General features: G+C 37.4%; 2 protein-coding genes across 2 annotated transcripts in view; one reads left to right on the top strand and one right to left on the bottom strand.

Moving 5' to 3' along the window:
- The window catches only part of LOC6049099, a 180,763-nt gene extending 162,449 nt beyond the window's left edge, over positions 1 to 18,314 (bottom strand). The window contains exon 1 of the mRNA XM_038248423.1: positions 18,216 to 18,314. The gene's annotated coding sequence lies outside the window, so the exon portion shown is untranslated. The remainder of the gene's footprint in view (positions 1 to 18,215) is intronic.
- Positions 7,437 to 17,947, top strand: LOC6052165. The gene is made up of 5 exons (XM_038266466.1): positions 7,437 to 7,553; positions 13,117 to 13,275; positions 13,780 to 13,901; positions 17,497 to 17,637; positions 17,698 to 17,947. Exons 2-5 carry the CDS (start codon positions 13,246 to 13,248, stop codon positions 17,945 to 17,947), a joined length of 543 nt encoding a protein of 180 aa, XP_038122394.1. The 5' UTR covers positions 7,437 to 7,553; positions 13,117 to 13,245.
- Positions 18,315 to 23,815: the final 5,501 nt, after the last annotated feature.

The following is a 23,815-nucleotide window of genomic DNA, read 5'->3' as shown; positions in this document are numbered from 1 at the left end:
TTCTTCAGGACCGCTTCTACGCGCTAGCCACGACCCGGGCCAACATCATGGTGGCCAGTTGGGACGACCGCCGGGATGGGCAGTGGCCAGGTGCCCACGGGTCATTCCGTCACGGGTTCAACCGGGAAACGCACTACGTGATGGTTTTCCGCGGGATTGCGGAGTTGGAGAGGGAGTTGGGGTTTTTGAAGAATCACTCGCGGTTCGATTCGCGGAGTTGGTTTTTGGTGGTGTTCTTGGATGAGGTGAAGGGATGTCGGGGGCGAAGTGGGGCGGTGGCGGCCGTTTTTGAGCTGCTTTGGAGCAGGTTCTACATTCATAATACGGTGTTGATGTACTGCCCTGTGGGGGTGACCTCGGAGGAGTGTTTTGTTTACACTTGGTTTCCCTATGGGAGGTATTCATCTTGTGCGACCAACTTCTTCAACTACGACCAGATTGACCGGTGTTCCTGGGTGGAAGGTGAACTCAACGTGCAGTACTTGAACGAAGCCGTGAACATCTCAGAAGACAACTCGACGAGCTGCTCCTCCCATTACCCAAACGAAGCCTTCTTCACGCCAACTCGCGTAAAGTGGCACAACTTCTCGATCCCAACCGTGAAAAGCGCCATCCCAACCGGAACCTTCGAGCTCCGCTCCGCAGGACACTCGCCGTCGCAACAACCCACGACCCGCAAGCGCGCCTTCCTCCGTCATGCTCTAACCAAACAACCCGCGGATTTCCATCCCAGCATGGGCCTGCTCATCTCGCCGGAAGATCCGCACTTTTTCCACAAGGTCCCACACGATCTGGGGGGCTGCCCGGTGCGGGCCCTGGTCGCCGTGTGGCCCCCGATGGTCACCGATCCGGGCCGGACCGACTGGGTCGGGATGGAGCAGAAGCTGGTGCTGGACGTGGCCCGGTTCATGAACGTTAGGCTGGAGGAGCAACTGTTGGACGTGAATCGGAGTGGGCGGATGGCCGGGGTGAAGGTCATCGAGGAGTTTCGGGTGGGTTTGATGGGTTCAACAAATCAACAAATTAACTAATCAACAAGTCAACAACTGTTGAGTTTTTAATTTGTTGAGTTGTTGATCTGTTGATCTGTTGATCTGTTGATCTGTTGATCTATTGATTTGTTGATTTGTTGATTGGTTGATTGGTTGATTTGTTGATTTGTTGATTTGTTGATTTGTCAACTAGTTGATTTGTTGAGTTGTTGATTTGTTGATTTGTTGATTTGTTGATTGGTTGATTTGGTGATTTGTTGATTTGTTGATTTGTCAACTTGTTGATTTGTTGAGTTGTTGAGTTGTTGAATTGTTGATTTGTTGGTTGGTTGATTTGTTGATTTGTTGATTGGTTGATTTGTTGATTTGTTGATTTGTTGATTTGTTGATACAAACCAACAAATCAACCAATCAACCAATCAACCAATCAACAAATCAACAAATCAACAAATCAACCAACCAACAAATCAACAATTCAACAACTCAACAACTCAACAACTCAACAAATCAACAAGTTGACAACAACTAATCAACAAATCAACAAATCAACAGATCAACAAATCAACAGATCAACAAATCAACAGATCAACAAATCAACAATTCAACAAATCAACAATTCAACAACTCAACAGTTGTTGATTTGTTTATTAGTTCATTAGTTGAGTTGTTGATTTGTAGACTGGTTGATTTGTTGATTTGTTGATTTGTTGATTTGTTGATTTGTTAATTGGTTGATTGGTTGATTGGTTGATTGGTTGATTTGTTGATTTGTTGATTTGTTGATTTGTTGATTGGTTGATTTGTTGATTCGTTGATCTGTTGATTTGTTGTTTTTTTGATTAGTTGATTTGTTGTTGTCATCTAATCATCCAATCAACAAGGCAACAAGTCAACAAATCAACAGATCAACAAATCAACAAATTAACAAATTAACAAATAAACAAATCAACAATTCAACAACTCAACAACTCAACATTTCAACAAATTAACAAGTTGACAACAACTAATCAACAATTCAACAAATCAACAGATCAACAAATCAACAGATCAACAAATCAACAAATCAACAAATCAACAAATCAACAATTCAACAATTCAACAAATCAACAATTCAACAACTCAACAACTCAACAACTCAACAACTCAACAACTCAACAAATCAACAAATCAACAAGTTGACAACAACTAATCAACAAATCAACAAATCAACAGATCAACAAATCAACAGATCAACAAATCAACAATTCAACAAATCAACAATTCAACAACTCAACAGTTGTTGATTTGTTTATTAGTTGATTAGTTGAGTTGTTGATTTGTAGATTGGTTGATTTGTTGATTTGTTGATTTGTTGATTTGTTGATTTGTTGATTTGTTGATTTGTTGATTTGTTGATTGGTTGATTTGTTGATTTGTTGATTCGTTGATCTGTTGATTTGTTGTTTTTTTTTATTAGTTGATTTGTTGTTGTCATCTTATCATCCAATCAACAAGGCAACAAGTCAACAAATCAACAGATCAACAAATCAACAAATTAACAAATTAACAAATCAACAATTCAACAAATCAACAAATCAACCAATCAACAAATCAACCAATCAACAAATCAACAAATCAACCAACCAACAAATCAACAAACCAATAATTCAACAACTCAACAACTCAACATTTCAACAAATCAACAAGTTGACAACAACTAATCAACAATTCTACAAATCAACAGATCAACAAATCAACAGATCAACAGATCAACAAATCAACAATTCAACAACTCAACAGTTGTTGATTTGTTGATTTGTTGATTTGTTGATTTGTTGATTTGTTGATATGTTGATTTGTTGACTTGTTGACTTGTTGATTTGTTGATTAGTTGTTGTCAACTAATCAACAAATCAACAAATCATCAAATCAACAAATCAACAATTCAATAACTTAACAATCGTTGACTTGTAGATAAGTTGAGTTGTTGATTTGTTGATTTCTTGAGTTGATTTGTTGCTAAGTGGCTTTAAAAATCTTATTTTCAACTATAAAACTCCAGTCCCACCCGTCAGCGGACATCTTCTTCGGCAATCTGTACCCGGACTACGAGCGGCACACCGTGTTTGACCACAGCATCGGGTACCTGCAGGACGTCATCCAGTGGGTGGTTCCGTTGGCCGGCAAGCAGCCCCTGTGGCGGAATCTCGGCAGTGCTTTCAGGTATGTCTAGTTCTTCAAGTCCTCTCTGTGGGACGATTTCCACGTACTGATTGGAGATTTTCTGGGGATGAACCACCACTCTGCAGCTGTGGTGATGCAACTTTTAATGCCGGAGTTGTGAAATCTTCTCGTCTCGATTCGGAACGACTCAGAAGATTCTGGCAACACTGGCTCGCACGTGAGTCCTCGATTCGAGAGGGGTTTAAATTTGTGACTGACACTCGAGAGCTGCACCATTTATCTGCCCAGCAGCAGACCGTTGTGCATTGTCTCACTGGTAGATGGTAAAATTTATAGCAAATGAGGTTTCGTTCCTGAGGAGCACACTCTTCCGTTTATTACCAGTGAGAAGTACCTCCCCCCTCTGCGCTCTAGTTGAGGTTGGTTGTGAAATCGAATCCCGGCGCATGTCTCGGTTGCTAGGTTGGAAAACTGCACTGGTTTTCAGTTTAATGATGTAACATTGAGTTTTTTTAGATTAACAGAGTTCATTTCAAGAACTCAACAACTAACAAATCTACATTCTGAACATCCTGAGCTACCTCAAAAACCTCCAAAAACCAAACGAAATCAATAACCTCAACAACCTAAACAACCAAAGCTACGTCAAGGGCCTCAAAAACAGCAAGCTCAACTATCCCAATAACCTCAACAACCTAAACTGATTTAATAACCTCAACAACTGTTCAACTTTACAAATAACTCATCACTTCGAAATCCACAAAAAACAATAACTACCCTAACTACCTCAATAACCTAAACAATCTCAACAACTCCAACAACCTTAATAACCTCAACAACCAATATAACTTCAATGACCTCAATAACCTCAACAACCTAAATAACTCCAATTATCTCAATAACCTCAAACACCTCAACAATCTCAACTTCTCCAAAAACCTCAATAGCCTCAACATCCTCAATGACCTCAATTTTCTCAACAAACTCAATAGCCTCAACAACCTAAATAAATCGAACAAGCTCAACAACCTCAATAACCACAACAGCCTAAACTGCTTGAAAATATCAATAACATCAACAACCTCAACGACCTAAACAACCTAAATAAGTCCATCAAGCTAAACGACCTCAAAAACTTCAACAACCTAAATAATTGTAAAAGCTCAACAACTTTTCAGCTTGTAACTGAACAAATAACTCATGAACTCACTGCAATGACCTCAACAACCGCAGCAAAATTAATAACCTCAAAACCCCAAATAACCCTAACTACCTCAATAACCTCAATGACCTAAATAACCTCAAAAACATAAATAACTGTAACAAGATCAACAACCTCAATGACCTAAACAATCTATACGTTTGACTCGATGAAAACTCAATGAAAATGACCTCAACAACCGCAGCAAAATTTATAACCTCAAAAACTTCAAAAATCTCAACTACTCCAATAACCTCAATAGTCTCATCAACCTCAATGACCTCAACAACCTAACCCAAATAACTCCAACAAGCTCAACAACCTAAATGACCTCAATGGCCTAACCTATCTGAACAACCTCAACAACTCAACAACTCAACAGCCGAACGAACAACTCATGAACTCATTAGCTCATGACCTCAACCAATCGATATTCCTCAGTCTGCACACCACAATGGATGATTCTCACCATTTGATTGATAAATTCACAACCTGACAAAGGCTGCGGATCCTGACCTGACGGATGATACCGTGTGACGGAAAGGCCAAATAGGAAAGCAATGCAAATTGGTATGCCTTCCGGGGTTGAGACATTCGACGAAAACAATCACATGACTTGAGGTAAGCAAGAGGGGGTGGTGGGCAAATTGATTCCAGAATCGTTAGCATTCCTCCGCCGACTATTGGCAATTCGAAAGACGATCTAAATTTAGCTCGTCGTCGCCATTACAGACGATGACTCTATAAACACGTGCCAACACGAAGGTTGTCTCTCTCTCTCTCTCTTTATGAATATTGAAATGGAGATTAAACCTCGTAATAGGACCGGTGGAGTTTGTCGAAAATCGGCATATTGGAAACGTGCCAGATCCTTCACATCGTTTGTAAATTGCCTCCCCCGAAACCCTCCAGTCTAATAGAGCACAATCATTGTAAGGGTTACACACACACACACACACACACGATAGCTCCGCTGCTGCCCCAGCACTGATATGGGGGCATCATAAATTAATTTAATTAATGACCTAACCCGTCCTGCCACCCCTCCTCTTGAAGCCTTTTTTGTCCCCAGCTCTGGGTTGACGCCCCCCTTCTGAATGTAGGCAACGCAACTTCCGTCGAAAAGTTGAACAAAAGACGCGCGTCCTCGAGGAAGGAAGCGGACGATAAAACATTACACAATGATGATGATGGCGATGCTGATGAGGAGGAGCAGGACGATGAGCATCCGGAACTACTTATCCCTTCTGGTCGGCTTCCGGATAGTATGGGAGGCCGTCGCGTGAGTAATGGAGGGGATACGTCAAATGATATATTTCGCACACATGTCTAAGCAGGAATTATCTCGGTATCGGAGTTGGGCCCGCTCTGCGTCGGAAGTTGGATTACACATTCAGGGGGGAAGTAATAAAGGATATCTGGGAAGTTCTGTGCTGTCACGTAATGGTAAAGCAATCCATCAATTGATGGTCGCGAAGATTCGTTGGAAAAGTACTTAGATAAATTGTTGTGGAGTTGATGAGTTGTCTAGTTGTAAATTTGTTAAATTGACTACAAACACCTCAACAGTCTCAACAACCTCAATAACCTAAACTAACCTAATAATCTTAACAATCTCAACAGCCTCAACAACCTCAACAACCTCAATAACCTCAAAAACCTCAATAACCTCAACAACCTCAACAATCTCAACAGCCTCAACAACCTCAACAACATCAACAAACTCAAAAACCTAAACAGCCTCAACAAACTCAATAACCTCAACTGATGTAGTCTTTTTGTCAAAAACCTCAACAACCTCAACAGCCTCAACAACCTCAACAACCTCAATTACCCTAAATAATCACAATAACTTCAACGACTTCAAACGCCTCAACAACCTCAATAACCTCAACGACCTCAACAACCTTAACAATTAGAACTTCCCAAACAACCTCAATATCCTCAAATAGCTCAACTTGTTCAAGTTGTTGAGGTTGTTGAGATTTTTGACAAAAACATTTCATCAGTTGAGGTTATTGAGGTTGTTGAAGCTGTTGAGGTTGTTGAGGTTAATGAGGTTATTGAGGTTTTTGAGGTTATTGAGGTTGTTGAGGTTGTTGAGTTTATTGAGGTTATAGAGGTGGTTTAAGCTGTTGAGGTTGTTGAGATTATTAAGGTTGTTGATGATTTTTTAGGTTATAGAGGTTGTTGAGGCTATTGAGATTGTTGAGGTTGCTGAGGTTTTTGAAGTTTTTGAGGTTGTTGATGCTGTTGAGATTGTTGAGGTTATTGAGGTTGTTGAGGTTATTGAGGTTATTGAGGTAGTTAAGGTTATTGAAGTTATTGAGGTTGTTGATGCTGTTGCGGTTGTTGAAGTTTTTGACAAAAACATTACATCAGTTGAGGTAATTGAGGTTGTTGAGGCTGTTGAGGTTGTTGAGTTCATTGAGGTTATAGAGGTTGATGAAGCTGTTTAGGTTAATGAAGTTATTGAGGTTGTTGAGGTTGTTGTGGTTGTTGAGGTTATTGAGGATATTGAAGATGTTGAAGCTGTTGAGGTTGTTGAGGTTGTTGAGGTTATTGAGGATATTGAGGATGTTGAAGCTGTTGAGGTTTTTGACAAAAAGATTACAACAATTGAGGTAATTGAGGTTGTGCAGGCTGTTGAGGTTGTTGAGGTTACTGAGGTTGTTGATGTTTTTGAGGTTATAGAGGTTTTTGAGGCTATTGAGATTGTTGAGGTTGTTGAGGTTGCTGAGGTTTTTTGAAGTTTTTGAGGTTGTTGAGACTGTTGAGATTATTGAGGTTGTTGAGTTGTAAGGTTGTGAAGTTAATGAATGGTAGAGTTGATTATTGAATGAAATGATTGAATTCTTGAATTTAAAGACACCTTTGATATGAGTAGAATACCTAGAATACTTAATACTTTTCACACAAACCTTTCTGTTCTTCAGTTTTCCATGAAAGTCACCAACATTTACCTGCAAAAAAGAGAAAAAAAATACATCATTACAATCCTTCTTCCTCAAATCTTCCAGCCCCCTCGTCTGGCTGCTGCTCATCGCGACCACCGTCCTGTTCATCGTCCTGTACGAGACGATCCTGGTCCTGGTGGAAAAACCCGACCCCGCCCGTTGTCCCCGTTCCCCGCTGGACTGCGTGGGCGTCATGCTTGCCATGTCACTGCCGTGGATTCCCCGCAGCACCGTCTGCCGGTAAGTAAGGGCCGCAGCCGTAATGCTCAATGAGCCGCGAACAAGTGCGGATGTCATTCGGGTAGAGAGGTAACCAATCGTAACGCCGGTGTAATGTGAGACATGATGACTCTTGCTCGAGCTTTAAATCCACGAGGTATTGCTTTCAACGTTGATTAAAACATCATTTTAACTGAATTTCAGCGCAAACATTGTAAATTTCAACACGAATGTTTGACGCAAACAAACCCAGAAACCGAAACCAAAACAGAAAAAGTCAACAACATGGAATTTAAAACATATGCTCGGGAAAAAAATACGAGAACATCAACAACCAGTGTTCCAGGGATGGCCACGACGGGGAAAACCCAAATAGCACACGTGAAATTAAAGCAAGCCCAGAATTTAATTAAAACGTCGAACAAAACTCGTCGTCGGCGACGACGAGCGCCAGGGAATTCCTCGCTGTCAGTTTGGGGAACGGTGTGTTTGAAAAACCATTTATTAAAAAAAATATGAAAATTTCAGCAGTAATTACAACCTCTCAACCCTGGTCAGGAATGAAAAATCATAAGTCAGAAGTCTCTATTCAGGAATCAGTAGTCAGTCGTCAGCCGTCAGCCGTCAGCCGTCAGCCGTCAGGAGTCAGAAGTCAGGAGTCAGATTCAGCAGTCAGTAACCAGAATGTAGTCAGCAGTCAACAGTCAGTAGCCAATAGTCAGTAGTCACGAGTCAGAAGTCATGCATCAGTAGTCAAGAGTCAGAAATCAGGAGTCAAAAATCAGAAGTCAGAAGTATGAATTTACAGATTTGTCGTCAGTCGTCAGGAGTCAGAAGACAACAGACATTAGTCAGCCGTAAGGAGTCAGGAAACAGTCAGATTCAACAATCAGTAATCAGTAAGTAGCCAGTAGTCAGGAGTCAGAAGGCAGAAGTCATTAGTCAGTAGTCAAGAGGCAGAATTCACAGGAGTCAAATACTATCAGAAGTCAGAAATCTGTATTTGGAAATCCGTAGTCAGTCGTCAGCAGTCAGGAGCCAGAAGTCTGTAGTCAGTAGTCAAGAGTCAGGAAACAGTTATCAGTAGCCATTAATCAGCAGTATGAGTCGGAACTCAGCAAGAAGAGTCAGTAGTCAAGAGTCAAATTTAACAGTCAGTAGTCAGAGAGTAGTCAGGAGTCAGAAGTCATGAGTCAGAAGTCATGAGTCAGAAGTCAGGGGTAAAAAAATCAGAAGTCAGAATTTATAAATCATTTATAAGTCTGTCGTCAGCCGTCAGGAGTCAGAAGACAAGAGACATTAGTCAGCAGTCAGCAGTCAGGAAACAGCAGAAGGAGTCGGGAATCAGATTCAGCAATCAGTAATCAGAAAGTAGTAAGGAGTCAGCAGTCAGTAGTCATTATTCAAATGTCAGGAGTCAGAAGCCATGAATCAGTAGTCAGAGTCAGAAGTCAGGAGTAAAAAATCAGAAGTCTGAACTTATAAATCAAAAGTCAGTCTACATCCGTCAGGAGTCAGAAGACAAGAGTTAGAACTTAGGAAAAAGAAATCAGTAGTTATTACTTAACAGTAGGAGTTGAGATTCACTAGTCAGGAGTCAGATTCAGCAGTCAGTAATCAGAAAGTAGTAAGAAGTCATGAGTCATAAGTCAGGAGTCAGATTTAATAGTCAGTATTCAGGAATCAGTAGTCAATTGTCAGTCGTGTGGAATCAGAAGCCAGTAGTCAGGAGTAAGTAGTCAGAATTCACTAGTCAGTAATCAGTAATCAGTAATCAGGTACCAGTAGTCAGTAGTCAATAGTCAGTAATAAGCAGTCAGAAACCAGGGTTCGAATGTCAGAAAATCAAAAGTCAAGTAGTAGTCAGTAGCCATTAATCAGTAGTAGGAGTCGGGAATCATCAGTCAGGAGTCATATTCAGCTGTTAGTAATCAGTAAGCAGTCAGTAAATAGTTTGGAGTTAGGAGTCAGATTTAACAGTCAGAAATTAGTAGTTAGTCATTAGTCAGTATTCAGGAATAAGTAGTCAGTCGACAGTCGATAGAAGTCAGACTTAACAGTCAGTAAGTAGTAGTAAGTTGATAGTCAGGAGTCAGCAGCCAGTAGTCAGTAGTCATTAGGAAGTAGTCAAAAGCTAGTAGTCAGTATTTTTTTAAATGGTCACATCACTTGCTAAGGGCGTATCTTACCCAGTTACACTCGTATATTGCTAGTTTTAGTATTAAGGTTAAACTTAACAGTTCGGATTCGAAAAATAATAATGAAAAAGGCATGATTTCTTGGAATCGTTCAGTAAAAATTTTAAGTATTTTACGTTAATTCGTTGAATTTTTATTAATTTTTGAATTACTAGGACTCATAATGTTGAAAAGAGCAAGTCCGACTGGGACTCCCTATGTCAAAAAGAACAAGTCCGACTGGGAATCACAATGTCAGAAAGAACAAGTCCGACTGAGACTCATAATGTTGAAAAGAGCAAGTCCGACTGGGACTCCCTATGTCAAAAAGAACTAGTCCGACTGGGAATCACAATGTTAAAAAGAGCAAGTCCGACTGTGACTTCCAATATCAAAAATAACAAGTCTGTCTGGGACTCTCAACGGTAAAATGAGCAAGTCTGACTGGGACCCCCAATGTCAAAAATAAAAAGTTCGTCTGGGACTCTCAACGGTAAAAAGAGCAAGTCCGTCTGGGACTCTCAACGGTAAAAAGAACAAGTCTGACTGGGACCCCCAATGGCAAAAAGAAAAAGTCCAACTGAGAATCACAATGTTAAAAAGAGCAAGCCCGACTGGGACTCCAAATTTCAAAAAGAACAAGTCCGACTGGGACTCCCAATGTTGAAAAGAACAAGTCCGAATAAGATTCAAAATGATAAAAAAGCTGATCCAAGTGGTACATCCAATGTCGCAAAGAGCAAGTCAAGATATTTCCAAAAATTAGAAACCATTCAACCCCACCGCTTTTTCACTCCCACCAAATCCCACGTGGCCACCGCTGGGAAAAAGTTTTTTTTTTTTTTTTCAGGATGCGCCGCAGGCTCGTGGCTTTGTCACTGTTTGTCACCGACCTAGAACAGGTGAGCGGTATCGGGTGACGGTAGAAGGAGAGTGGGAGGCGGGAAAAAAACGCGCGGTGTAGTCTTAATTGAAAACACAAATTAATGCGAGTTTGCCCGTGGGTAGCGCTCTGTTCTAGGGAGTTTGTAGGAAAGGAGTGGGAGAAACTTGCAATGATGCAGAAAATGATTTAAAATGATTAAAAGAATAAGTTCGACTAGGACTCCCAATGATAAAAAACAAGTCCAAATAAGACTCAAAATGATAAAAAGAGCAAGTCAAAAAGAACAAATCCGACTGGGAATCACAATGTTAAAAAGGGCAAGTCCGACTGGGACTCCCAATGTCAAAAAGAACAAGTCTGACTGGGAATCACAATGTTAAAAAGAACAAGTCCGACTGGGAATCACAATGTTAAAAAGAGCAAGTCCGTCTGGGACTTCCAATGTTAAAAAGAACAAGTCCGACTGGGAATCACAATGTTAAAAAGAGCAAGTCCGACTGCGACTTCCAATGTTAAAAAGAACAAGTTCGACTGAGATTCATAATGTTGAAAAGAGCAAGTCCGACTGGGACTCCCAATGTTAAAAAGAACAAGTCTAACTGGGAATCACAATGTTAAAAAGAGCAAGTCTGACTGGGACTCTCATCGGTAAAAAGAGCAAGTCCGACTGGGACTCCCAATGTTTAAAAGAACAAGTTCGAATGAGACTCAAAATGATACAAAGAGCAAGTTCGACTGGGACTTCCAATGTAAAAAAGAGCAAGTCCGACTGGGACTTCCAGTGTCGAAAAGAGCAAGTTTGATTGGGAATCACAATGTTAAAAATATCAAAGGGGGAATGTGAGTCCCAATGTTAAAAAGAACAAGTCCGACTGAGACTCAAAATTTTGAAAAGAGTAAGTCCGACTGGGACTCATAAAGTTAAAAAAAAACAAAAAAAAACATTTAAAAAAAAACAATAGTTCTTCCTTATTTCATTTCCCTTCTCACAGGTTCCTCAATCGGTACTTCAGCGCGTCAACAATGTTCACCGGTTGGTTTGGTTTGGTTCTGTTGGCCTACACTTTAACCTCTGCGCTTCCGGTAATCGAAATCATTTGTTTACATTTTTTTCGGGCCGGATCCGGTTTATTTCAGTTCAGAGATTAATTTTGCGTTCGGAAGGTTGAGCGGACACGGCTCATTAGTTGTGAATGAACTGATTGACAAGCGTGGGGAGCGGCATCAATGATTAATTGCTTTAAAAGTAATTAAAATTAATTTAAAGCAGAATGTTTTCGAAACAGGTAAAAAACTACCCAAAATAGGGGCATTTTTAGTTTTGTTTTTGAAGAAGTGTTTAAAAAAGCTCTTACTTACAAATTTCCAGCCCAGCACCTGTCAAATCAAGCCAACCAAACATGCCACAAGCTGTCAGGAAAATTACAACCAAGGGAAAAACCCCATTTTCGCAACGCCTTTTTAGCGCCATTTCTGTCACCCGGACTTACCGGAGTAATTATTTCTCACCAAGAGACACACTGTCACTGTGGGACAAAAAAAACAAAAGAGCACTTTGTCTGTTGCTGTCACGGGGCTTCGTGTGGCCGACAGAAAGGGATAAGTCGGAAAAGTTTGCACCTCGGGTCTTACCCCCCTTTGGCAGTATCGTGAACTAAATTAATTAAGCAATTTATTGTTGGCTGTCTTTTTCCGCGGTAAGGTTCCGCCTTTCTTGGTCTTGGCACCAGCACAAAATTTTCAAAGGAACAAGTCCGACTTTCAATCCGACATTTGAAAAAGAACAAGTCCGACTGGGACTCACAACGTAAAAAGAGCAAGTACGACTCAGACTCACAATATAGAAAATAATGAGTCCAACTGGGACTCCCAATATAAAAAAAAGAATGAGTTCGATTGAGACTCAGAATGTTAAAAAAGTACAAGTCCGAATGGGACTTCCAATGTTGAAAAGAGCAAGTCCGACTGGAACTACCAATATTGAAAAGATCAAGTCTGACTGGGACTTCTAATGTTGAAAAGAACAAGTCCGACTGGGACTCACAAGGTAAAAAGAGCAAGTACGACTGAGACTTCTAATGTTGAAAAGAACAAGTCCAACTGGGACTCCCAATGTTTGAAATAGCAAGTCCGAATGGGACTCCCAATGCCAAAAAAGCAAGTCCGACTGGGACTCCCAATGTAAAAAAGAATGAGTCCGACTTGGACTCACAATGTTGAGTAGAGCCAGTCTGACTGGGACTTACAATGTTAAGAAGAGCAAGTCCGACTAGAACTAACAATGTTGAAAAGAATGAGTCCAACTGGGACTCCCAATGTAAAAAAAGAATGAGTCCGACTGAGACTCAGAATGTTAAAAAGAGCAAGTCTGAATGGGACTTCCAATGTAAAAAAGAATGAATCAGACTGAGGCTCAGAATGTTAAAAAGAGCAAGTCCGACTGGAACTCCTAGTTTTTTCGAAGTTTATTGTTCGAAATTTTGTAAATTCATAAAATTTTGCATCTGTTGTAACATTCCAGGGCATACTTCTGGCTGTGGAGCGTCTTCTGCGTGCACGTGGCCATCTTCTACCAGTCGAAGATGACATCCTGAAGCGGCCACTCGACGGCCATCAGATTTCCACCGTCGCCGAGCTGCTCGATTCGGGCATGGTCATCGGTTTTCCGGCCAACTTTGCCGTAAGTACCGGGGGGACGTTTTGCAAAGTTGCACAAAAATTTCCGCTTTGGTGCTACAAGTTTTTTCACTTTGGCAAAAAAGGAGGGAATTTGAGCGAAAAAAATGTTTCAACTTTCTAATTCATCATGCCCTGAATAAACCCCCGAAAGGAACGGATCGGAACTTTTTTCCCCCCCCATCGCCTGCATCGAAACTCGATACTCTTTGCATGAAGACAAGCAAAAAAGAAGCAATGTTCCTGACGTCAAAGCAGCTAGAAAAAAAAAGAAAAAAAAAACCAACAAGGATAATAGAAAAGTTTTTCATCCTGCAGCGGCACTTTTCCCCACTCAGAAGCAAACGAAAAAAAAAAATGATGAAAATTCCCACCACCTTCCCCTCGGCACCCCTTAACCATGTAACGATCGCTCTCATGTATATTGCCACTTGCGCAAACTAACTAGCTTCGTGTTTCGTTCCACCCCGTTGTCACCCGTGGTGATGGTCATCATCGTCGTCCCCAGATTCACCTCGAGCGACTGAACGGCTCTGCCGAGCGGATCCTGCAGCGAAGGTTGGAGTGCACTTCCGAGACCTGCCTGGCCATGGTTGGTGGGGCGAGACCCTTTGCCACCATCGGGAATCGGTGAGTTGAAGGTCACGTTTGAAACTGGGTGAATTTGAACGAGTCAAGAATTGGAAAAGCTGATCAAATGTTCAGGAAATCATGAATTTCAATTTATGAATATCAAAATTATTAATTTTCCTTCAATTTTCATGAATCACATCCACGAAATCGTGAACATTTTTCCATGAATTAATATTTTTAGGACGAAATTCTTCTCATATGTCATTAAATTAAAATCATGAATTCGTTGATTGTATAAATAAGCTGCGTGGTTTCATGAACAAAATTCATAAATCCATGAACAATATTCGTGAATTCGTTAACATTTTTTATGACAACGACTGTTCATGCCCTTATTTAACACCACCTAGCAATTTGATTTAAATTTGAATTTATTTTTGTAATTTTTGTAATATTTGTATATTTTGTATTTTTTGTGAATTTAGTTTTTTTTTCATTTTTATATTTTTTTTGTAATTTTTGTATTTTTTGTTATTATTTGTAATTATTGTAATTGTTGAAATTTTTGTAATTTTTGTAATATTTGTAATTTTTATAATTTTTGTATTTTTTGTTATTTTTAGTAATTTTTGTAATTGTTCATTTTTTGTAATTTTTAAAATATTTGTTATTTTAATATTTTTTGTAATTTTTGTAATTTTTGTATTTTTTGTGTTTTTTGTTATTTTTTGTAATCTTTGTGATTGTTGAATTTTTTGTAAAATTTGTAATTTTTATAATATTCGTAAATTTTGTAAATTTTGTAAATTTTGTAAATTTTGTAAATTTTGTAAATTTTGTAAATTTTGTAAATTTTGTAAATTTTGTAAATTTTGTAAATTTTGTAAATTTTGTAAATTTTGTAAATTTTGTAAATTTTGTAAATTTTGTAAATTTTGTAAATTTTGTAAATTTTGTAAATTTTGTAAATTTTGTAAATTTTGTAAATTTTGTAAATTTTGTAAATTTTGTAAATTTTGTAAATTTTGTAAACTTTGTAAATTTTGTAAATTTTGTAAATTTTGTAAATTTTGTAAATTTTGTAAATTTTGTAAATTTTGTAAATTTTGTAAATTTTGTAAATTTTGTAAATTTTGTAAATTTTGTAAATTTTGTAAATTTTGTAAATTTTGTAAATTTTGTAATTTTGTAAATTTTGTAAATTTTGTAAATTTTGTAAATTTTGTAAATTTTGTAAATTTTGTAAATTTTGTAAATTTTGTAAATTTTGTAAATTTTGTAAATTTTGTAAATTTTGTAAATTTTGTAAATTTTGTAAATTTTGTAAATTTTGTAAATTTTGTAAATTTTGTAAATTTTGTAAATTTTGTAAATTTTGTAAATTTTGTAAATTTTGTAAATTTTGTAAATTTTGTAAATTTTGTAAATTTTGTAAATTTTGTAAATTTTGTAAATTTTGTAAATTTTGTAATTTTTGTAAATTTTGTAATATTTGTAATTTTGTAATGTTTGTTTTTTTTATTTTTTGTTTTTTTTTTTTGTAATTTATATTATTTTTGCATTTTTTTCTAACTTTATAATTTTTGTCATTTTTGTTATTATTTGTTTTGAGAATTCTAATGATTTTAAAAACATTTAAATTTTTTCGAATTTTGGGATTTTTTGAATTTTTAGAATTTGTAAGAATTTTGAAAGTTTAAAATCAGAGAAATCTTGAGAATTTTGAGAGTTTTGAGAATTCGGAAAATTTTGAAAATTTATAGAATGTAAAATTTTTTGAGAATTTTGCCAAATTTTGAGAATTTTTAGAATATGACGAATTTCGAGAATTCAAAGAATTTTAAGAATCTTTAAAATATTGAGATTTTTTTTTAATTTTGAAAATATTAATTTTTTTTAATTTTGGGAATTTTGGAATCTTGAAAAATTGATATTTTTGTGAATGTTGAGAAATTTAGAAATTTGAGAATTTTCAGAATTTTGAGAATATTTTTTTTTTAATTTTGAATGTTTTGGGAATTTAAAGAAAGTTATATATATATTAGGAATTAGAAGAACTTTAAAAATGTTAAGAATTTTAGAAATTTATTAATTTTTCAGAATATTAAGAATATTAAGAATATCATGAATTTTAAGAATTTGGAGAATTTTAAGAATTTGGAGAATTTGAGGATTTTTTAATTTTTTTTAGAATTCCAAGAATTCTAAAAATTTCAAGAATTTGATAAATTGGAAGAATTTGAAGAATTAAAGAATTTGAAGAATTTTAAGAATTTGAAGAATTTCAAGAATTTTAAGAATTTTAAGAATTTTAAGAATTTTAAGAGCTTTAAGAATTTTAAGAATTTCAAGAATTTTAAGCATTTTAAGAATTTTAAGAATTTAAAAAATGATTTTTTTTAGGAATTTTAAGAATTTAATGAATTTTTATAATTTTATGAATTTTAATAATTTTAAGAATTTAAATAATTTCAAGAATTTGAAGAATATCAAGAATTTTAAGAATTTCAAGAATTTTAAGAATTTCAAGAATTTTAAGAATTTCAAGAATTTTAAGAATTTTAAGAATTTTAAGAATTTTAAGAATTTTAAGAATTTTTGGAATTTGAAGAATTTTAAAAATTTTAAGAATTTTAAGAATTTTAAGAATTTTAAGAATTTTAAGAATTTTAAGAATTTTAAGAATTTTAAGAATTTTAAGAATTTTAAGAATTTTAAGAATTTTACGAATTTTAAGAATTTTAGGAATTTTAAGAATTTTAAGAATTTTAAGAATTTTAAGAATTTTAAGAACTTTAAGAATTTTAAGAATTTGAAGAATTTTAAAATTTTTAAGAATTTTAAGAATTTTAAGAATTTTAAGAATTTTAAGAATTTTAAGAATTTTAAGAATTTTAAGAATTTTAAGAATTTTAAGAATTTTAAGAATTTTAAGAATTTTAAGAATTTTAAGAATTTTAAGAATTTTAAGAATTTTAAGAATTTTAAAATTTTAAGAATTTTAAGAATTTTAAGAATTTTAAGAATTTTAAGAATTTTAAGAATTTTAAGAATTTTAAGAATTTTAGGAATTTTAAGAATTTTAAGAATTTTAAGAATTGTAAGAATTGTAAGAATTGTAAGAATTTTAAGAATTTTAAGTATTTTAAGAATTTTAAGAATTTTAGGAATTTTAAGAATTTTAGGAATTTTAAGAATTTTAAGAATTTTAAGAATTTTAAGAATTTTAAGAATTTTAAGAATTTTAAGAATTTTAAGAATTTTAAGAATTTTAAGAATTTTAGGAATTTTAGGAATTTTAAGAATTTTAAAAATATTAAGAATTTTGAGAAGATTGACAATTTTTAGAAGAGTTGCAAAAATTTAGTAAATTTGGAGAATTTAGAAAATTTCGAGGCATTGATAATTTTAAGATTGTTGAGAATTTTGAATTTGTTCAGATTTCTGAGAATTTTAGGAATTTTGAGGATTTTGAGAATTTTAAGAATATTGAGAAGTTTAGAGTTTTAAATTTATAGAATGATTGATTTTTAAAGATTAGAATTTTTAATTTCAGGATTTTAGAATTTTCGATTTTTGATGTTTTATTTTTTTAAATTTGAATAGTTTAGAATATTTTAACTTTAGAAACTTACATTTTCTCCTCAACCAGCATGTACCTCCGCTACGCGGCCGCCCACCAAACCGAACCGGCCTCCGTCTTCACGCTGGACGAAATCGTCGCCAAGAGCTTCATCCAGATCGTCATGCAGAAGGGACTCCCGCTCAGAGACCACATCAACAAGAAAATCCGGCAAGTCTCGCCTTTTTTCCAATATCTCAAAATCAGTTCTAACCGCCCCAAATTCACCAGATCCCTCATCGAGGCCGGCTACCTGGCGGCGGTGACGCGAATCTTCCTGGCCCACACCCGGAACGCAACGCGACAGGTCGAGGACCACGTGGCGCAGGTGGTCCCGCTGCGGTTGAGCCACTTTCAGGGTGCGTACTTTGTGCTGGCCCTGGGCTGCGCCCTTGCCGCCGTCTGCTGCGGCGGAGAGATTGCGATTGGGAAGGTTCGGAAGAGGATGCGAAGGGTGGTGGTTTATCCGTTTGTGGTATGAGAAGACGTAGCCACAAGTGGCTGCGTACGGTCAAACTACGGTGTGGTTGCGTACTTGTTGGCAAATAAATTAAACAAATCTTAAGATATCACCATTCGAAGGATAGTTGATACAAAGTATGCTGCCAGTCTGGATGGAGTACGCAGCCCATTGTGGCTGCGTACTTAATTGTGAATGTTTTCTTCTCATTGATAATAAAGATTTTAAATGTCAAATGCATTTTGTGCGATATCACAGCCAACAGAACTCAACCTGGCTGCGTACTCACCTCTACACATCATGGATCGGGCCGTGGCACTCCTTAATGTCGGCGTCCTTGGCGCGGACGTAGCAGCACGGTGGCGCCGGGTCCACCGCGGTCCGCTCGATCTCGATCTGCACGTAGTCCACGCCGGCGATGGCGGCCGTCGGCTGCGGCACGGGCGCCTCCAGCAGCAGCGGGTTCTCGACCAGGTGCTGCTCGAGATGTAGCTGTTGTTGTTGTTGCTGTTCGGCACAGCAGGCACAGAACCCCGGCGGAGCGATCAGCACCGGTGACTCCCCCCTCAGACTTAGTATCTCTTCGAGTTCGCAGTCGGTCACGAGCAGGTCACCACCGTCGCCGGTGACGCCCACGACACTGCCCGCGCCGGCTAGCACCGGATTGTGAAAGCGGTGATTGCCCACCGTCAGCTCGTTCGCACTGAGCAGCGATCCGACGCTGTACCGCCGGAAGCGCACCGTTTCGCCGGTGCAGGTCGTTGAGGTCCCGCAGGAATAGTTCGTTGGCCCGACGGCGCTGGCGCTAGTGGCTGCACTACAAGCTGCTCCCGTACCCTTCCGGAACGACCCAAGTGCCGGCGGGGGCAGGTAGTACACCAGGCAGGTCACTCCGACCAAAAAGAGGAAAAAGATAAACACTATGTCGAACATGAGTAGCGAGTTCAGCGTCATCAACTGCATAGCTTGCGGGTGGGGCACCACCACTGGCAATGGGAGGCCCCCGACGTTCCGGAGCGTCCACACGGGATTCAGGGTTGCTGGTGGCAGGGCGGTTCGACGAGAGTTCCCCAGTTCACCGGTTTCGGAGCAGAGAAGGTGGTGGTGGTGGTGGCGGCGGTTGCAGACGATGCTGCGGGGTCGGGGTCATCACTACACTCTTTGAGACTATTTTCCTTGGTTATTTGCACTAACTACTGTTGGAATTGCCACAGCTGGTGGTACGTTGGCTTGAACACATGAACAATTACAGCTGCTCTTGTCATTATTTGTCACAATGTTAACTGGAATTCGCTGATCTGTAGAAAGATTTGTTTACGTTTTATCCCCTATAAGCAGTCACTCCGACAATTCGGCCGACACGACGCTGGGAGATGCCCGACACGACGAGCTGTCAAAATTACGCTATGTTGAGTGTAAACATAAACAAGTTTGCCACGCACCAATCTCAACCATCAAGAAGAAAACATCTACATCAAGCAAAACAATGCTAATGGGCCAACGTCGAAGTGTAAACAAAGAATTTATTCTGCTCATGTCGGTTGATGTTTACATTAGAATAGACTCTTTATTTACACCTCGACTTTGGCTAAATTACATTGTTTTGCTAGCTTTCAACTTATTTCATCGCATTGATAAGTGTTCTTTGAAATACAAATAAGGCTCTTCACCAACAACAAACTAATCTCACGTACTTCAATCTTAGCATTTACCCCTCTTCAACGCAAATATTGACAGCTCCAAAACACAACGTGCTTTCGAAAATTGTCTCAGAATTAAACAACGAATCTGCCTAGTTTCCCACCACAGTGTGTGTGTGAATTTGCGTAAACAGATTTGCCCCGGGAGCTGTGTTTGCTATCCCCGAAGCCAAAAGTTGGGGTTTTCCCGCACAGATCGAGAAAACTATAAGCGATTTGTTTGCTCGATTTTCCATATCATGAACCGGTAATCGATTTGTCGTTTTCCATTCGAAGGAGTGGTGGGGGGGAAGGGTGGAATTTCAATGGAAATGTTACACAGTTAAACAGTTTGAAGTAGATTCTTGATTGAACGTTTGAAACTGGAAAAAAATGAATAATTTCGAATCAAGCTCAATTTTTAACATCAATTTTAGTTCAACGTTTCTGTTCAGGATAGAATCTTCTTCAGGGTAAAATCTAGAGTTGTGACCCTGAAAAAGATTCACACTTGAATCGAAACGTCGGCGTACACAAAATTGAATCGTTCAACTTTGTTAGGGCACAATTTGTACCCAAAAATTCAAGAAAAAATTTCAAAATTTTACCAGTGCAAGTCAACAGATGTTGTTTTGCTCCCTCCATAGAGACCTCCGACATCAATTAGAGCAACCGATATTATCAAAATAAGGGGGGGGGGAGGATTCTCACTCTCCCCTTCGAACTTGGCAGGGGGGCACATTGGAGAAAGTGCGAGTAAGGATTCATATTATTAAATATTTGAGCTTCGTGATGGCAATGGCAAATGATGCGAAAGCTGTGAGTTTGTGTGTCTTTGAGAAATCTCTGCTTTCTGAAGGCAGAAAAGCAGAAGACAGTTCGTGCAAATATTGTGAAATTGATGGCTGGAATTTGCTCTTGTTATTGATAGGATCGAGCAATTTCTAATAGCTTTTGAATCGCTTTAAACTTGAAGGAACTTTAGGCAACTAGAGTTTCGATTTTCAATTTTTTTATTTAAATTTTAAAGTGACAATCTGTATCGACCACTGAAAGTCGACCCTTAAGACTTTCCCAGAAAATCAGAACGTGACATATATTCATCCCGGCACATCCTTTATTTGTACCCTTCTTTCCAACCCACCACCCTCCAGCGGAGAAAAAAGGAGAGGCTAATAACATTATTGCAAAGACTCAATCGAGACATATTTTATTACAGCAACCTTCCGCAAAAAACCCCGCTCTTCAAGAACTTCGTCTTCCGATAGCAACGGAACTGCCGGTCTCTTTCAAGTCCAAAGGACAAAGATGAACCAGTGGTCCTTGTCAGGACCCCCACCCTCAAACCATTGCCAGAAGTGTTGAAAAGAGGATGATTATCGGTCGCCATAAACATTGAAGGATGTCGCCTGCCCCTAAAGTTATCCCTTGGTCACTGGGGTTGGGTGATTTTTTTTTTTGTATTGATGTGATTTATGGACTGGGGAGGTTGCAAGGATCAACGATTCGATTATAACCGACTCAGTGAAGCGGTTATGTCGAAGGTTTGAGGATATATGAGGTTCAGACAGCACTTGGAGAAGCCAAAAAGTTTAAAACACTTTAATTCAGAATGATTTCCAAAAAATAATTAAGCAAAATGCATTTTTTTCTAATCATATTTAGACAGAGATCTTCAAAATTTCAAAAAGTGTCCACGTGGTTTCAAAACAATTGAAAAAATATTCTTCAAAATCAGTTCTTGATATTCCACCGGAACGAAAGGTTCCAACTTTATTCCAACCAACTAGGCTCTGTTGCTAAAGAAGGTATTAGTCTATGACAAACAAACAAAAAATAAATAAATTTTTTGACTGCTTTTGTTTCCAGAAACGTCAACCTGAATACATTTTGCTTTGTTTGCGTTTGTTTTCTTGTTTGACATATTCTAATACCTCCTTGAAAATATATTTGAGCTCACGCCACATTCGAGTAAAACTGAAAAGAAAATATAAAAGCAATAAATAAATAAATACTAAATAGTCACAGGTGTTTGCCGTTCCAAATTTATTCCAACTAACCAAGCTCTGTTGCTATGACAAACAAACAAAAAAAAACTTAATTTTTTGACAGTTTGCCTGCTTTTGTTTGCAGAAACTTCAGCCTGAATACATGATACTTTGTTTGCGTTTGTTTTCTTGTTTGACATAGTCTAATACCTCCTTAAAAATGGGTAATTCTCCGCCAACTCACACAGCAGTTGCCCCGACCCCTCTTCGATTTACGTGAAACTTTGTCCTAAGGGGTAACTTTTGTCCGTTTTTTGATATCTCGTGACGGAGGGGCGGTACGACCCCTTCGATTTTTGAACATGCGAAAAAAGAGGTGTTTTTCAATAATTTGCAGCCTGAAACGGTGATGAGATAGAAATTTGGTGTCAAAGGGACTTTTATGTAAAATTAGACGCCCGATTTGATGGCGTACTCAGAATTCAGAAAAAAACGTATTTTTCATCGAAAAAAACACAAAAAACGTTTTAAAAATTTTCCCATTTTCCGTTACTGGACTGTAAAATTTTTTGGAACAAGTCATTTTATGGGAAATTTAATGTACTTTTCGAATTTACATTGACCCAGAAAGGTCATTTTTTTTCATTTAGAACAAAAATTTTCATTTTAAAATTTCATGTTTTTCTAACTTTGCAGAGTTATTTTTTAGAGTGTAACAATGTTCTACAAAGCTGTAAAGCAGACAATTACAAAATGTTTGATATATAGACATAAGGGGTTTGCTTAAAAACATCACGAGTTATCGCAATTTTACGAAAAAAAGTTTTGAAAAAGTTGGTCGTCGTTAATCATGGCCGTTCATGGTCACCCGCGACAGACACGGACGACGAAACAAAGAGAAACGCAAAAAGTAACTTCTTCAAAACTTTTTTAGTGTTTTTTTCGATGAAAAATACGTTTTTTCGGAATTCTGAGTACGCCATCAAATCGGGCGTCTAATTTTACATACAAGTCCCTTTGACACCAAATTTCTATCTCATCACCGTTTCAGGCTGCAAATTATTGAAAAACACCTCTTTTTTCGCATGTTCAAAAATCGAAGGGGTCGTACCGCCCCTCCGTCACGAGATATCAAAAAACGGACCTCGGATTCGTGATCAGGGACAAAAGTTACCCCTTAGGACAAAGTTTCACGTAAATCGAAGAGGGGTCGAGCCAACTTTTCCCGATTTCGTGTGAGTTGGTAGAGAATTACCCAAATATATTTCAGCTTACGTCACATTAGAGTAAAACTGAAAATAAAAAATTAACCCTCTACTGCCCAAATTATTTTTTTTCGAAAATATTTATTTTTCCTGTGTTCAGGAGGTCATTTTGAGCAACTTTTGTTCTACGAAAAAAATTACTTTTCTTGTTTTATGTTTTTCTTGGTTAATTTTTAGTATTTTAATTTGCATTTATCTTGTTTAGTTTATGTTTGTTTTTAGTAGTATTTGGCTTATTCTATCACCTAATATAATTACATTTTGCCTGGCTAATTTTTTCACGTTTTTACAGTCACTTTTTCAATTTGTTTGCATGTTTTTCACATTTTCTGCTATAGAATGGCACCATCATGATTTAAATTGCAAAAAAAAATGCATAGAGGCATAGTCTGGGACAGATATGGAAATTTTAGTAAAAAACACAGCCAAAGTTGACCCCTAAAAAAAGTCATTTTTAAAAACATTGGCAAAGTCACATAAAACAAGTTAAACTTCCAACCCTGAAATTTTCTGAAATTTTAAGAGTTTTTTTCAAAAATCAAAAATCGGTTGGAAAATTGATTTTTGGCGATTTTTTAGATCGAAGCCCGTCTAAAGGCGGGGTTAGGTTGTAGAGGGTTAAAACAAAAAATAAATAAATAGTAAAATAAGATAAATAAAATAAAATAAATATTCAGCAAACATAAATGCTTTAAATGTGACGTTTTTGCCTTAAATTCACTGTTTCAGTAACAATGTGACGTAAACTCCATTTAATCAAAAATTAAAAAAAAAATATTAATTTAATCGTTTAAGTTAGCGTAATATTCTGTGGTCCTTTTTGGCCTTCCTTTTGGAATTAAAATACAAGATTTACTAAACTTTTGTACTCTACAAACAAAAGTTAAGTGATGTAAGCGCCAAGTAGAAATCTAAAGTGAATTTTCAAAACAACCCATGAGTTATGGATTTCCTAAG

The sequence above is a fragment of the Culex quinquefasciatus genome, chromosome 1 (genome assembly GCF_015732765.1).
Source record: "Culex quinquefasciatus strain JHB chromosome 1, VPISU_Cqui_1.0_pri_paternal, whole genome shotgun sequence".
NCBI classification, from domain to species: domain Eukaryota; kingdom Metazoa; phylum Arthropoda; class Insecta; order Diptera; family Culicidae; genus Culex; species Culex quinquefasciatus.
The sequence above is the reverse complement of the archived record's forward strand: the minus strand, read 5'-3'. Positions and strand labels throughout refer to the sequence as shown.